Genomic DNA, 13,014 nt, shown 5'->3' with positions numbered 1-13,014 from the left:
AGAGTCTTTGCTTTTCTGCTTCTTCAATTATCTAAAATGCTGCTTAAATTATGTTAAAAATTTGATGATATTAGTACGCAAAATAAGATGATTAAAGGGAAAAAAAATATAAACAGAAGGATTCATATAAAATTTATGTAATCTATCATGCACGTTGAAACAGGAAACTTGATGTACAGAGACAACTCTGTTAGAAATTAGAAGCTTCATTTTTCAATCAACTGAGAGGCATTTCTATACATGTTTCAAAAACCAATCTCTTAGCCTCATATTTGTACTCTTTTTTGTGATATTTTACACATTTCTGCACAAACAATTGCTAAAGAAGCAATTTTACTTTAACATGAGACAAGCCTACCGATGAAGCATAAATCGTAAAAAATGAAACAGTGAGGAGATCAAAAGAGACATTGGCTAACCGAACACAGTAATGCTATTTAGTCGTTGCTCAAAGCAATTGACGAAGCTGCTGATTTTCTTTCCGGAGAGATTGAACCTCTTTCATCAGCTCAGCTTGGTTCTCTAGAATGGAACTCATCACACGGGACATTTCCATCTGTCAAATGTTCCACAAATTAGAGCTGAGAATATTGACGTGAAGCCAGAGCAATATGGAGAAGAGAAAATAGGCAGATACCTCCTGCATGTGGAATTGTCTTAAAATTTCAATATGAAGGTTCCTCATATCTCCATGAATGGATTTCTGAAATGAATCAAGGGTTTCTTCAAGAGTACGTTGAAATAGCTGCAGAGTAAAGTTACTTCCTTGATGGGGATCTGCTTGAGGAGCCTTGTGGGGTTGTAATATTCCTCCCTATTAGAGACAGAATCAATGAACCATCATAAATAATGAAAACTATGAAATCATAGAAAAACATAAAAATGCTTCTCCATGGACGTCTTCACCGTTTCACATGTAAATGACAGCAGAAAATTTCAAACAGTGAAACCATCCATGATGACCAAGCAGGAAGATTACTCAAGCTAGACCTCCACTATAAAAGCAAACTATCATATGAGAAATTAAGATTGAAACCAACAATTATTAACCAAACCAGGCTTCATACATTCATAGCCGGCAGAATTCCTGATTCCACTGCAGCCAATGAATCAGACCTCGACAACAAGCTATTCAACAGCTCTTCTCTGGTTTCAGCTCCTGTTTTCTTTGTTTTTGGAGAAGCCACCAAATGAGATGTTCCATCACTGAAGGCAGATGTAGTACTAATTCTCTCGGCATATGTTGAAAACCTTCGTGGCAGTCCTAAAGATGCTAGTTTTGGTGAGTCAAGGTTGCCTGCTCCACTAATGCCTTTTGAACCTAGAGACAAAGAAGACATGGAGCTGGAGGAGAAGTGTTCTGGAAATCCCAATGAAGTCTCCTGATTTGAGGAGACATCTTTTGTGCTCAAGTTTTCATAGCTCAGGTTAGAACTTGTTAACGAGCTAATACTTGTCTGACCGAGTGTTGAAGACTGATCTTGTCCAGAATAAATAGAGCCTGATGTCAGACAGCCAGAAGCCTGCATCCCAAAACGAGATGGCAGCTGACGTAGGTGGGTAAATTTATCAGATATCTTCTCACCACCCCAAGCTTCAGGAGGAGTGATGGAGGCCTCTTCACTCTTGGAAGATGATGCAGGCGTAGATCCCACTGCTGTAAAAGATCTAGTGTCATCCTGCACAAATAGTGGTACACAAACATCATTATTTGGAACAAAGACTGAACAAAATATATCAACTTCACCAGGAAAACCAAATTAAGTATCAGTAATAGTTCTACAGCTAAAGAAAGTAGGAGATAATAGCCTGAAAGTCAAAGTCATGACTATGTAATTGATTAAGAGAAATGAATATTGTCAGAAAGTAGAGCTCACTGCAACTAACAACAAGTTGTCTGCGATTTTATATATAGTAAATCCTCTAAACATGCAAAGCCAATTTGCTAGCATGCAGTAAAACACGGTTGATCTATTGGATTTGTTGACATACACACTCATAATGCTCCAAACATACAACATAATGCACAAATGAACACCACATTCACATTCTATGCAAAAATAAGGACTAACTAGTATACTAACACCAAATTAGAACTTCATTACCACGAAGATTTAAAGTAAAATCCTATCAAAAAAATCAAAATAAATATGCCATGCAGTGCAGTAATTCTATATAAAATATGAAAAAGCATAAAACCTGTCGAGACATTGAACTGGACTTCCAATCAAATATTGGGTGATCACTTGCTCCATCATCCGCAAAAGCAAACCTCCTGCTGGAAGGAAACAGCAGGGAAGAAGGCTTCTTATCAGTGAGTAGATGTTCTTTCTTTGCACCCTCATGATCATCCCACAGCTTATCCAACGAGGGTGTAATTGGTTGAACATCCACAAGAGGGGAAAACACCTCCATATCATCCTTAAAATTGTATGTAGAACGAGGAGCATGTAATCTTGTCAGTGCTCCACCTGGCCACAGATGGCTTCTATGCGGTGTTTCCTCAGAAGAAGACAGATTGAGTGTGTTTAACACTGATCCACTACTACCAGTTAGAGACGGTATTTCTGCAGGACCTGAACGGCCAGTGATACGAGAACCAGAAATTGCAGTGGATAGTGAAAGGCTTGATAGTGTCATAGATGGAAGTGGGTCAGGCATAAGAACTGAATCTTCCACTGCACCTCCCAAAAGAGCAGTCTCAGCAGTGCAAGTACTCTCATTAACAGTGGCTGGTTTAGATCTTTGCCAGCATAAACTTGAAACAGCCTGATGGATGCTATAAACACTTAGTATTTAAAATGATTAAAGGAATCAACGTTCTTAACTTTCAAATGCATGACCTAACGGTAATATTTATCATTATTCTGTCCCATTTATACAAAACTCTTTGAAGTTGGAGCACAAACAAGCAAGCAGTGACAGCCCATGAGACATCACTAAAGTCATTATAAAGCACAGTCTTGTATACATCTAAATCAAGTTTAGATTCTTATGGAAAAAATCGAATTTGGAAGTGAGTGCAAACTACAAGAAATTATTATGGTCTGGCTTTTTCATATTAAAAAAAAAATAAATAGAGGAAAATAGGACCCACCTCCGAACTACTATACGCACGAAGAACAGTAAAAGGTTGTAGTTTTCCCCGAATATCAAAGAATACCACTCTACCATTACTGGTGCCAGCTGCCAATGTCCAACCATCATCTCTAAATGCCAATGAAGAGAAAGGTGCCTCATGAGAAATGAAAGCCGAGGGTCTTCTAGAACCTGAGTCATAAGTGTACAGCTTCTTATCTAACCCAACACTAGCAATTATCTGTCAAAAAGGAAAAAGAAACTTGAAACATCAGAAAATTTAACAAATTTTTGCAAGATGTCTTAACCATGAAAAAGCTTCCTTCATCCCAAACTTCCAAAAAAACTCAGCCTATTCATTTGATTATGCCTGAAAGAAGGAGAAGAAGAGGATAAAAAAGAAGTAATGAGACCTTATCGTTTGATGGTGAGAAGCAAATGCCAGCCGTGGGAGCAGAGTGCTGCTTCAACCAGGAAACCTGTAAAAGACAAATGGAATTAATTACGTGTTTAAAATAGCAAGAATATTAAGAGAGAGAGAGAGAGAGAACCTTTGGGCTGCGACCAGTGGTATCCCACAAATGGATAGATCCATCATCACCTGCAGTCACCAAAACATGTCGACTAATCCGCGAATAATCAAGTACCCTCAGTACCTGGTCTTAAAATCCATCAAAAGAAAATTAGCTTGCAAACAAGAACTAGGAAATTAACATAAGCATCCGAATGCAACAAACTAGACAACCTGTTCATTAGGATCTTTCAGTTCAGCAGCCCTTGCTCCAGACGCAAGGTTGTGAAGAATGAGATCCCCACTTAGGCTGATGGAGGCCAAGTGCTCATCTTTGCAGTTGTACATAACACCTGTTATTGTGCTGGTATGACCCCTCAACCATTTAATGCAACGCTTCCTCTGCAAATCCCATATTCTTACAACTTGAGCACTTCCCCCTGAACATATGTATCTGGATCCCTTGTTGCTAAAGCTAACAGCTAAAATAGACTCCTGCAGATAGAAGGGAAATTTTACTTAATAAATTTGACTAAGAAAGACCATGCCAATAATTGTATAAAAGTTAAGTGGCCTTTAAAACAATTAAGGACTGGCTTAATGTACAACCAATTTTGGGGCGTCAAGTCATAAAAACTTGAGGGTTTCAGTTATTCAAATGAAACCATATGAAAAAAGTGTGTTCTTTGCTTTCTTTTTTTTTTTTTTTTGCATAAAACATTATAGCATCTGATTGTGGAAATAGACATCATTCTGTTGCCATGCAAAGCACCAGTTATCTCAAGCAACCTTGTCCCTCCATGATGTTTAAGCTGTATCCTCCTCTCTTGCTATGTCTTAACATTGATGCTAGAATATAGGGTCCTATATAAAGATAGCCACCAACGTTTTTGAAGAGAAACAATGATATTTTGCTCACTATGCTTCTAAACCAAAGAAAATAGCATGCTGCACACACATAATGATAAAGGACAAACTTACACAAAATGCGAGAACAAGTAACTCTTACACAACTCTCTTATGTTCATAATGGACCCAATTTACTACATGATTCAGTAATCTATTATGAGCTTCGTTCACAATATTAATTAAGTCATTTATTCATTTGCATTTAAAAATCTTATGGCATCAATAATATCGTTAGAGACATAAAACAAACGTGAAATTTAGCAAACATGATCTACCTGGAAATATACATTGTATCCCAATCGAAAAATTTATGCTGCAACCTATCCAACTACAAGTACTTCAATAAGATTCAACAGTTTTTGTTTATAGTTAACAATGCGTTAAAGCTAGAGGAGGATTACCTCAATGTTATCTCCACTATCTGTCCCGGCAACCGGAACTGTCCCCATACTCTGCCCATTTTTCCGCCATAACGATATCTTCTTATCTTCTCCGGCACTCGCCACCACTAAATCTGCCACAACATCAACTCAGCTGGAATCAATTCAACAAATTTATATGAAAAAAAAAAAAGAAAAACTGAAATTCTCTGCATAATTGCTAAATTAATTTAAAATAAAATCTTAAATAAAGTTTAAAAACTTTAAAAATTCACTAAATTGAGTTAAAATAAGAACTTATTCAGTTAAATTCAATAAATTATTCATTTCATAATACAAAATTTTTTTAAAAAAATAAAAGATTAGATAAAAGCCACCACATTTCAGCAACCGAACAGATCGTAGCAAAAGAAGCCGAAACAAAAAATCTCTTTTTAAAAATAAAAGAAAAGAGAGAGAGAGAGAGCTTACTAGTGTGGTTCCACTTAACTGAGTTGACAAGGCAACTCGGAGAAGGCGAGTAACTTAAAACGCAAGGATCGTTCGGTTCGAGCTTAATGTCGAAGATCTTCACAGTGTCACCGCCGCTCGCTGCCAGTAACTCCATCGACGGATCCGGTAGATTCATTAAAATCCTATTAATTTTCAAAAAAACAAAATCTCAAAAAAACAGAAGAATTTCTTTTTCAGGAAAATTTAAAAGGGATATGAGAAATGAGGAAATTAATAAAAATTAATTCGAAAAGTGTTGAGTAAACCCTACGGGGAAAGTAGAAAAAGAAGGGAGGGGAAGGCGAACAAAATTTAAATTGAGTGTAGAAATGATGGAAGTGGGCGCCTTTGTACGCTATTGTAATTATCACTCCTTTTTCCTTTTTTTCTTTTATTTTCGTAATATTTTGTACTATTTCGAATATTTTTTAAAGAGAAAATTTAGGCTTTTAATTGTATCCTTTTTTTAAAAAATATTCTCTTTTTTTTCCCCACTTTTGTATTGTTATGTATACGGATGGATGATAAATTTTTAAAATTTTATAATTATAGTTATTAAGTGAGTTTTTTTATTTTTTAATTATATCTTGCATTAAATTATCTTTTAAAAAATTAAAAATATTACAAAATTTTACATATGATAACTACACAGTAAATATCGAGAATGGTAAAATTTGTCAATTGTAAGGTTATTGAAGGGAAAAAAGTCCTGCCAATCAAATGAGAAAGGGAGAACTGAAGACCTGGAAGCCTATAACAGAGAGCGGGGTCGCTCTTGCATGACGAATTTTGTGTTTAATTCCTTAGTGGGATCTTTGATGTCAATGGCAAAGCTTGTATCAGACAAAAGAAACCGGCCTTCTAGAATTGGATCAAATCAAAGGATGCAAAAACAATCTGTTTCTTACTCATTCATAGGAAGACCATTCAACACTTGAATCTGTTCTTCAGACCAATAAATATGAAGACATCAAACTTTGGAGACTACCCCATTGACACTAACAACCAGACAAAATCAATGATTCTGAAAGCAATCTCAATCTGCAATGTGCAATGGAATGCTAGTTTATACTTTCTCTTGGCCATCTACTGGTCTACCTCATCAAGGTCTGGAAATGTACAATGCTGCAGTTAAAAGCATTACCAGAAGGCAAATCTTCACAACACATGTGAACAATCGGCCCTTAATTGCAATTAACCATCTTATAAAATTTGAATGCACCTAGTTTCATCCATACAAACAGCTCAATCAGTGAGTAGTCTGGGAAAAACCAAAAACCTTTAGAAGACGGAGGCGGCCATTTTTATGATCCAACAACTCAAGCACAAGTATGAGTTGCCAGACCAGATATATCTACACGTGCACCGCAGATTTAACTGCTATAAAGAAAAGATAAACAGTGAGGGGGGAGAAATGAGAATAAAAAGAGAAAAAACACTTCTGGCTTGTGCTACCCTACACAATAGCTATTGCTCGAACCAGACTTGTACATCTTTTTGACCTACAAACAGTATGCATAAAGCCGTCACTTGCATCTCCTCTAGCTACAGTTCTGAAGCCAGCAATCTTCAGTTTTAACCATTTTTGGGGGCTAAATAAAAGGGATATCTGCAATAGAGAAAAAGAGAAACAGTAAATCATACAAAGTAGCACTGATGGTTGGTATGTCATTTATTAAACCAGATGAATAACTAACTGTAAAGAGAAAAAGATCCATTATTCTGAAATTTGGCCTTCTGACAATAACATAACAAAAGCCCCATTACCAATCACCAATATTCTCACAACAGATAACCGAGGAAGATACTGAAGGAGACAAAAAGGGGCAAGAGGATAGTGAGGATGGGAGGCCTGATCACGAAATTAAACCATAGAAAGATAATCACTTCCGTTCTTCTTTATTACCAGCCCTTTTTTACTTTTAAACATTCTCTACTTTCATGTGATCCAGACAACCTTCAGCCAACATCTTAAGAGAGAGCTAGTTATATCTGAGAAGGTATTTTCTTTTGTTCATGAACCTGGATCATCAAATGCAATTATGGGCACTTCATGAATGCCTTAACAAATGGAGCTTTATGATAATGCTGATTCTGATAATGACTGCACATTATTTCCGCCCAAAAGCCAAAAGGTTACAGTTAAAAATTTTGTTTTAATACCAAATCATATTCAGACTGCATTTGACACCCAGAAATGCTGAAAACTTTGAAAAGTAAACCCAGAGGGCAGTAACATCAGTAATCACTAAGGACATTATGTACTCATGGCAGATCTCTGCCATGGTATACCTGTATGATGCAACTACCAGACAATAAGACACACATTAAAAGCATTTGGTCAGCTTAAGTCATTAAATTAATTTATTCCTACAATCACAACTGCATATTCCTGGACCCTAGAGGCTAGAGCAAAGTCATGGAAGTCAATATACTTATCCGTATGCACTGCTGAGCAGGAACACTGGCAACTCAGGACCCATACAATCATCAATAAAAAAAAAGAGGAACAAAAAAACAACAGTATTCAGCTGACCTTGGTAAAGACTTGTAAGCCATTATACATTGATAGCTGCAACCATCACATTTTAGTGGACATGAACTTAGCTTTTTTCTCCGCTGGCTTGAGAATCTGGAAAGAACACATCAGGTTTTCATCGACGCTCATCATTGCACCGGCATTATCAAATTCACCACAATAGTTAGGTGCTGAAAATATTGTAACAAGTTGCCTATCAGCAAAGAATTCGTAACCATCCTCCACAACCTGCACCAACTTTTCAGCATTAACATAGTACAGCAATAAATAGAAGAGAAGGAAACTTTAGCAAAGTCAATAACCTGATGCGCACGGCAGACAAGATCTAAATCATGCTTCGTTAAGAATTCTGACACTTTGTCTGCACCAAAGGTGAATGAAACTCCTCTGTCATTCATTCCCCATCCTTTAACATCTCTACCAGGGTCAGACCAGAGCAAATCACACAGCAAACCAGTGTCAGGAACAGCAGTTGGACGAGATAAGTTTCTAATTTGATCCAAGTTTGTCAAGTCAGGGGAAAGACCACCATGCATACACAATATTTTGTCATCTATAAGAGCCGCAACAGGAAGGCAGTTAAAACAATCAGTAAAGCTTTTCCAAAGTCTCACATTAAACCTTCGTTTGCATTCGTCATAAAATCCATATATCCGATTAATAGATGCACACTCGTGGTTTCCTCGCAATAGGAAAAAGTTCTCTGGATATTTAATCTTATAAGCAAGTAGAAGACATATTGTTTCCAAACTCTGCTTGCCACGATCCACATAGTCACCTAGAAATAGATAATTGGCATTGGGAGGAAAACCCCCATACTCGAAGAGCCTCAATAAATCACTATACTGTCCATGTATGTCACCTAAAAACACAAACAATAACTTTACAATCAGAAAAAAAAAAAAACCATAATTCTGGACACTGATGGTAGTAATAAAAGTCCCATTTGAATCCTATCCGTGTTTCAGTCCATTGAGTTCGTGTGCAGACTACTTGATTTCAATTATTTCTCATATTTTCCTACGACTTTCAGCAATCAAACAGTAAAAAAAAACTACAGCAACCCAACAACCACCCCCCCCCCCCACCTCTCTCCCGCAAAAAGAAAAGGTAAATTGGTTTTTAAAAAGGAAAGGTTAAAATCACCTCCATCTGGTTCAGAAAGATCAACTATGGAAACCCCATTAAAATAAAAGAATCTTATTCCCCAAACACTATATCACTGTTAAAAGAATGCAACCTTTCCCACCCTCCTACAACCTATTTATCCACATGGGTTTTCCCTAAATACATATTAAAAACCCAACCTTCCTTCAAAACCCACACTATATTTCCACGTAACAAACTAAAAAAAAGCTCAAGTTTATTCTCAAAAATCAAAACTTTAACCCCCCAAAAAACTCAAGAAAATTTACCGCAAATTTTGATGGGTGCTTCAAGTTCAAGCAAATTGGGCTGTTGAAGGAAGATATCTCTGGAAGCAACACAAAGCTGCTTGATCTCAGTTTCAGATAGTTGCACTTGTTTCCCTGGCCTGGCTGATCGGACTTCTGTCAACCGTCTGATTATATCATCTAGTACCGTGGGGTCCATCATCGCCGTTTGCCCTTGTGCCGTCGTCGCCGCCGCCATTAGATCCTCCTCCTTCAGCGGCCCTGATGTAACCAAACCCTAAAAACCCAAAAATGCAAAAAAAAAAAGAAAAGGAAAAGACCCCTTTTTTTGTTAGTGGAAGAGGCTTTTGAGGTCCTTTTCTGGGTCTGGAAACGGTATTTCAGAGACAATAAATTAAAAAAAAAACAATTTGTCCGAAAAAAAAGAGTGGGAAAATAAGTGAAAATAAAATAATACTTAAAAAAATAATTTATTTTTTCTCCTGAAGAGAGAGAAAGTGTTTAGAATTTTGGGGAAGAAGAAGAAAGGAGACGGCTGCAACTCCTAGGTGACGAAGGGGGCCTATAATATCTTTCATCTCTTCTCTTTTTCCAAAGGACAGGTCCACGAAACGCTGTCGTTTTGGGAAAAGCATGTCGTGTTTTAGACCGGTTGATGTTCAGACCGGTTCATCGCCGGCCACGTGGGCTTTGGTTCGAGATTGAATCACCTATTGATCCGATCATATCCATTTAAATGTTTAACATATAAATTGTACATACTGTTAATAACTCAAATATATTCAACTATTTAACGTTAAGGTCGGTTTATTGACCGGTACAGAACTTTTGATTCAAGTTTAAAATCACCGATCAATTCGACCATATTTATATATAGAATTTATACACTATAATCAATTAAATATACCGACCATATCTAAAGATTTTTAAACTTGTATCGATTCACATTTAGGAGATGGCACTCTCTACCGACAGTCCATTATCTTACTGTTACAAAAGAGATCAACACAAGAAAAGAACCAATGAAAGGGCGAAAGGAAGGCAGCCATGCCATTTTTAGAACACCATTGGTAGTTAGAGTATCAGTGGAGGTGGGTAGAATTTTCTTTCCTTTACTTTGTTTTGTTGTTTTCCTTGTCGAGCAATGAAAGCTGGCCGCTACTTTCAATGTTAGCACTAATAAGTAATGTCAAAGTGTCACATTGCTGTCAAAGACAATAATGCAAATTCAGTTTCTGGGTTATTTTCTTTGCATTTCTTGGTACTTAAAATGGATAAACAAATGTCTGAGGCTTGACAATCAACCAATTGAAATATCATGCACCCTTTTTTTGGCTTGCTAAGGCATATCTCTGCAATTCAGTGCAAAGAATTCCCATAGTGGCAATTTGTTCTTTGAGATTCAAGAAATTCTGCAAACCTGCAACAGAATGATGTGGTTGTTCCACTAACAGGAAGGAAAGATGTATTCATCATCTGTTGGGAGACAATATAACAGATAAGATTATACTTTCCCATTCCTTTTCTTTTTTTTTTTCTTTTTTTTTTTTTTAATATGCAAGGAAAATGTTCTTGCCTAATGGAATCTTGAAGGCTTGATTTGTCCTTAATCTGGGTGAGTTCAGGGGATTCGAAATTGTATCAGCAATGTGAGGATTGGGGAGCAGACTACTGACTAAAGCTGATGAGAATTCATTCTTCTTCTTTTTTTTTCCTGGAAAATCATGTTCTTTTTCCCTTGTATGCATGCTAGAAATGTCCTGTCCAGGCTGGTACATGCAAGCCTGTGACATTGCTGTCTACAAGAACAAAGTTTAATGTAAATTAACAAAAGAAATCTCTGTTAAAGAATTCCATTTGTTTTTTCTAGTGGCAAAACATGAAAAACTCTGTCAAAGGAATATGATTCTACAAGTAATTAAAAGCCACTTAAAATTAAAAGTTTGTCTAATAATGATTATTCAATGATCAATGACAAATTTTGGGAATAATATGTTAAATAAGTGGAAGTCCAAAAATGAATAGGCATAATTTGTATGCTTTTGAAATACAGTAAAATTATCTTACTCACACAACCCATTGGATCTAGAGGTCTGGTAATCTGTACTTTTGGGTAGGCTAAAAAATGCACTGAATTGTGCAAAAGTTCATGATTTTTATGAACAGTCAAAAGGTAGTCTTGGAGAGTCATGTTGGTTGGAAAAGGTGTTTGGGTTGGATTGTCTGTCTCCTCTGAGACATCTTCCCCATGTGTGTGTAGAGGACAGAAGTCTTTTGAGACAAGATGTGGGTTCAATTATGATGACCATTCAATCAAACAGAAACACTGTCGAGTATGATAATAAGGCAAATTGAATAGTCAATCAGCATGCTCTATGTTTTATCAAGATCGAGTAGTATTGATAACACAGCTTGGTACTGTAGCTGTGAGCAGTTGGAGGTATGGACCTTAATCCCTGGCAATAAACTGTCTAATTTCTCATCTTCTTGGTATTATATAAAACTACAATGATGAGTTTGGAAGTTCAATTTCTGCTATGAGAATGGTTTCTAAAGTTTACTGTTATTTTTCTGCTCATTTTTGGTATAAACTTCCCTCCTCAAGACTCGCAATTAGAGACACTGTTCACACTGGAAGAGTGCATGGAATCTGCTGTCATGGATGCTGGTGATTGCCAACCTCTTTACCATACCATCACAGACTATTATGAAGGACTGGTCATCAAGGTAAATTAGCAAATTCCCATGCTTCTTGTTGAAAGATGACACACTTGTAACAAAGCCACTCTTGGGGAGAAGAATGTAACAGAATTTTTTTTTGCTCTAGTTCTTGAAATTTGGTTTGTGAAATGGCTCTGATTGAGTTGGGGGTTCATTTCAGGTATATAGTATCTTGCCTGGGACAAAGGGTTTGTTTTTCTGAAGAGCAGATTCTCACCAGTGAGGAAGTTTTTCTGATTAGAATATATGGTATGGAACATGGAGGAAAGACTGTAGCAGTAAGGCTATGAATTAAAACATGTGAACCCCAGAGGAATGAATCCTTTTGAACAAATTGGGCCAAGAACAACAGAATTAAGACAGCAATTATCCAGACGCTTAACAATAAGAAGAACAGAATCTTGAACCGCAAAGGCAAATTCAGACCAATATTGAATTATGTAGTTAGTCCACCTCTCCAATGGCATTTTCATTTCTCTGATCTCCTCAATACCATGAAAGAACTTTGGTAGTGGGATTAATGTCCTTTGAGATTCAAGAATTGCAACTTGCAACAAAACAACATGGATGTTCCACTTCCAAAATGGAAAAATATACCCTTAATTAGTCATCTGTTAAACAGTAAAAGTAGTGGCCAAAAGGTCAATTCGGTATCCCAATAGCAGGTTATTTCTGAGGGAACCTTTCCATATTCCTTTCTTTTGTTTTCCTTAATTCTATCTGTGGATGTTCCACACCGTTGGCTCAAACTTTTCTAAGTTCTCTCTTCAATTTTGAAAGGTTACACGGCCAAACCCTTTTGGCCACACCCCATTTTCAAGTATCAAACAGTGATATTACAGGTGAAAAAGAAGAGTTGAAGCAGTATAGTTTGTGGGTAAATTCATGGTACTTGAACTTCCTGTAACTCAAAAATGATGAACTCGTTCAAGTATTGAAGAAATATACCCTTTTGACAGTAACCATTTTTTCCCTTTTCTGCAGTTACTT

At 36.7% G+C, this 13,014-nt stretch overlaps 2 protein-coding genes across 2 annotated transcripts; both read right to left on the bottom strand.

Annotated features, from left to right (window-relative positions):
* Positions 163–5,734, bottom strand: LOC18586007 (protein NEDD1). Its single transcript, XM_007009123.2, has 11 exons — positions 5,642–5,734; positions 5,350–5,513; positions 4,900–5,012; positions 3,824–4,084; positions 3,630–3,734; positions 3,492–3,557; positions 3,098–3,319; positions 2,200–2,769; positions 1,068–1,679; positions 638–814; positions 163–556 (listed from the first exon to the last, which is right to left on the bottom strand). Exons 2-11 carry the CDS (start codon positions 5,504–5,506, stop codon positions 449–451), a joined length of 2,391 nt encoding a protein of 796 aa, XP_007009185.2. The 5' UTR covers positions 5,507–5,513; positions 5,642–5,734; the 3' UTR covers positions 163–448.
* Positions 6,256–9,858, bottom strand: LOC18586006 (serine/threonine-protein phosphatase PP1 isozyme 4). Its single transcript, XM_007009120.2, has 4 exons — positions 9,325–9,858; positions 8,212–8,771; positions 7,907–8,137; positions 6,256–6,979 (listed from the first exon to the last, which is right to left on the bottom strand). Exons 1-3 carry the CDS (start codon positions 9,539–9,541, stop codon positions 7,952–7,954), a joined length of 963 nt encoding a protein of 320 aa, XP_007009182.1. The 5' UTR covers positions 9,542–9,858; the 3' UTR covers positions 6,256–6,979; positions 7,907–7,951.

Source organism: Theobroma cacao, chromosome 10 (assembly GCF_000208745.1).
Source record: "Theobroma cacao cultivar B97-61/B2 chromosome 10, Criollo_cocoa_genome_V2, whole genome shotgun sequence".
In the NCBI taxonomy this organism is placed as follows: Eukaryota; Viridiplantae; Streptophyta; class Magnoliopsida; order Malvales; family Malvaceae; genus Theobroma; species Theobroma cacao.
The sequence above is the reverse complement of the archived record's forward strand: the minus strand, read 5'-3'. Positions and strand labels throughout refer to the sequence as shown.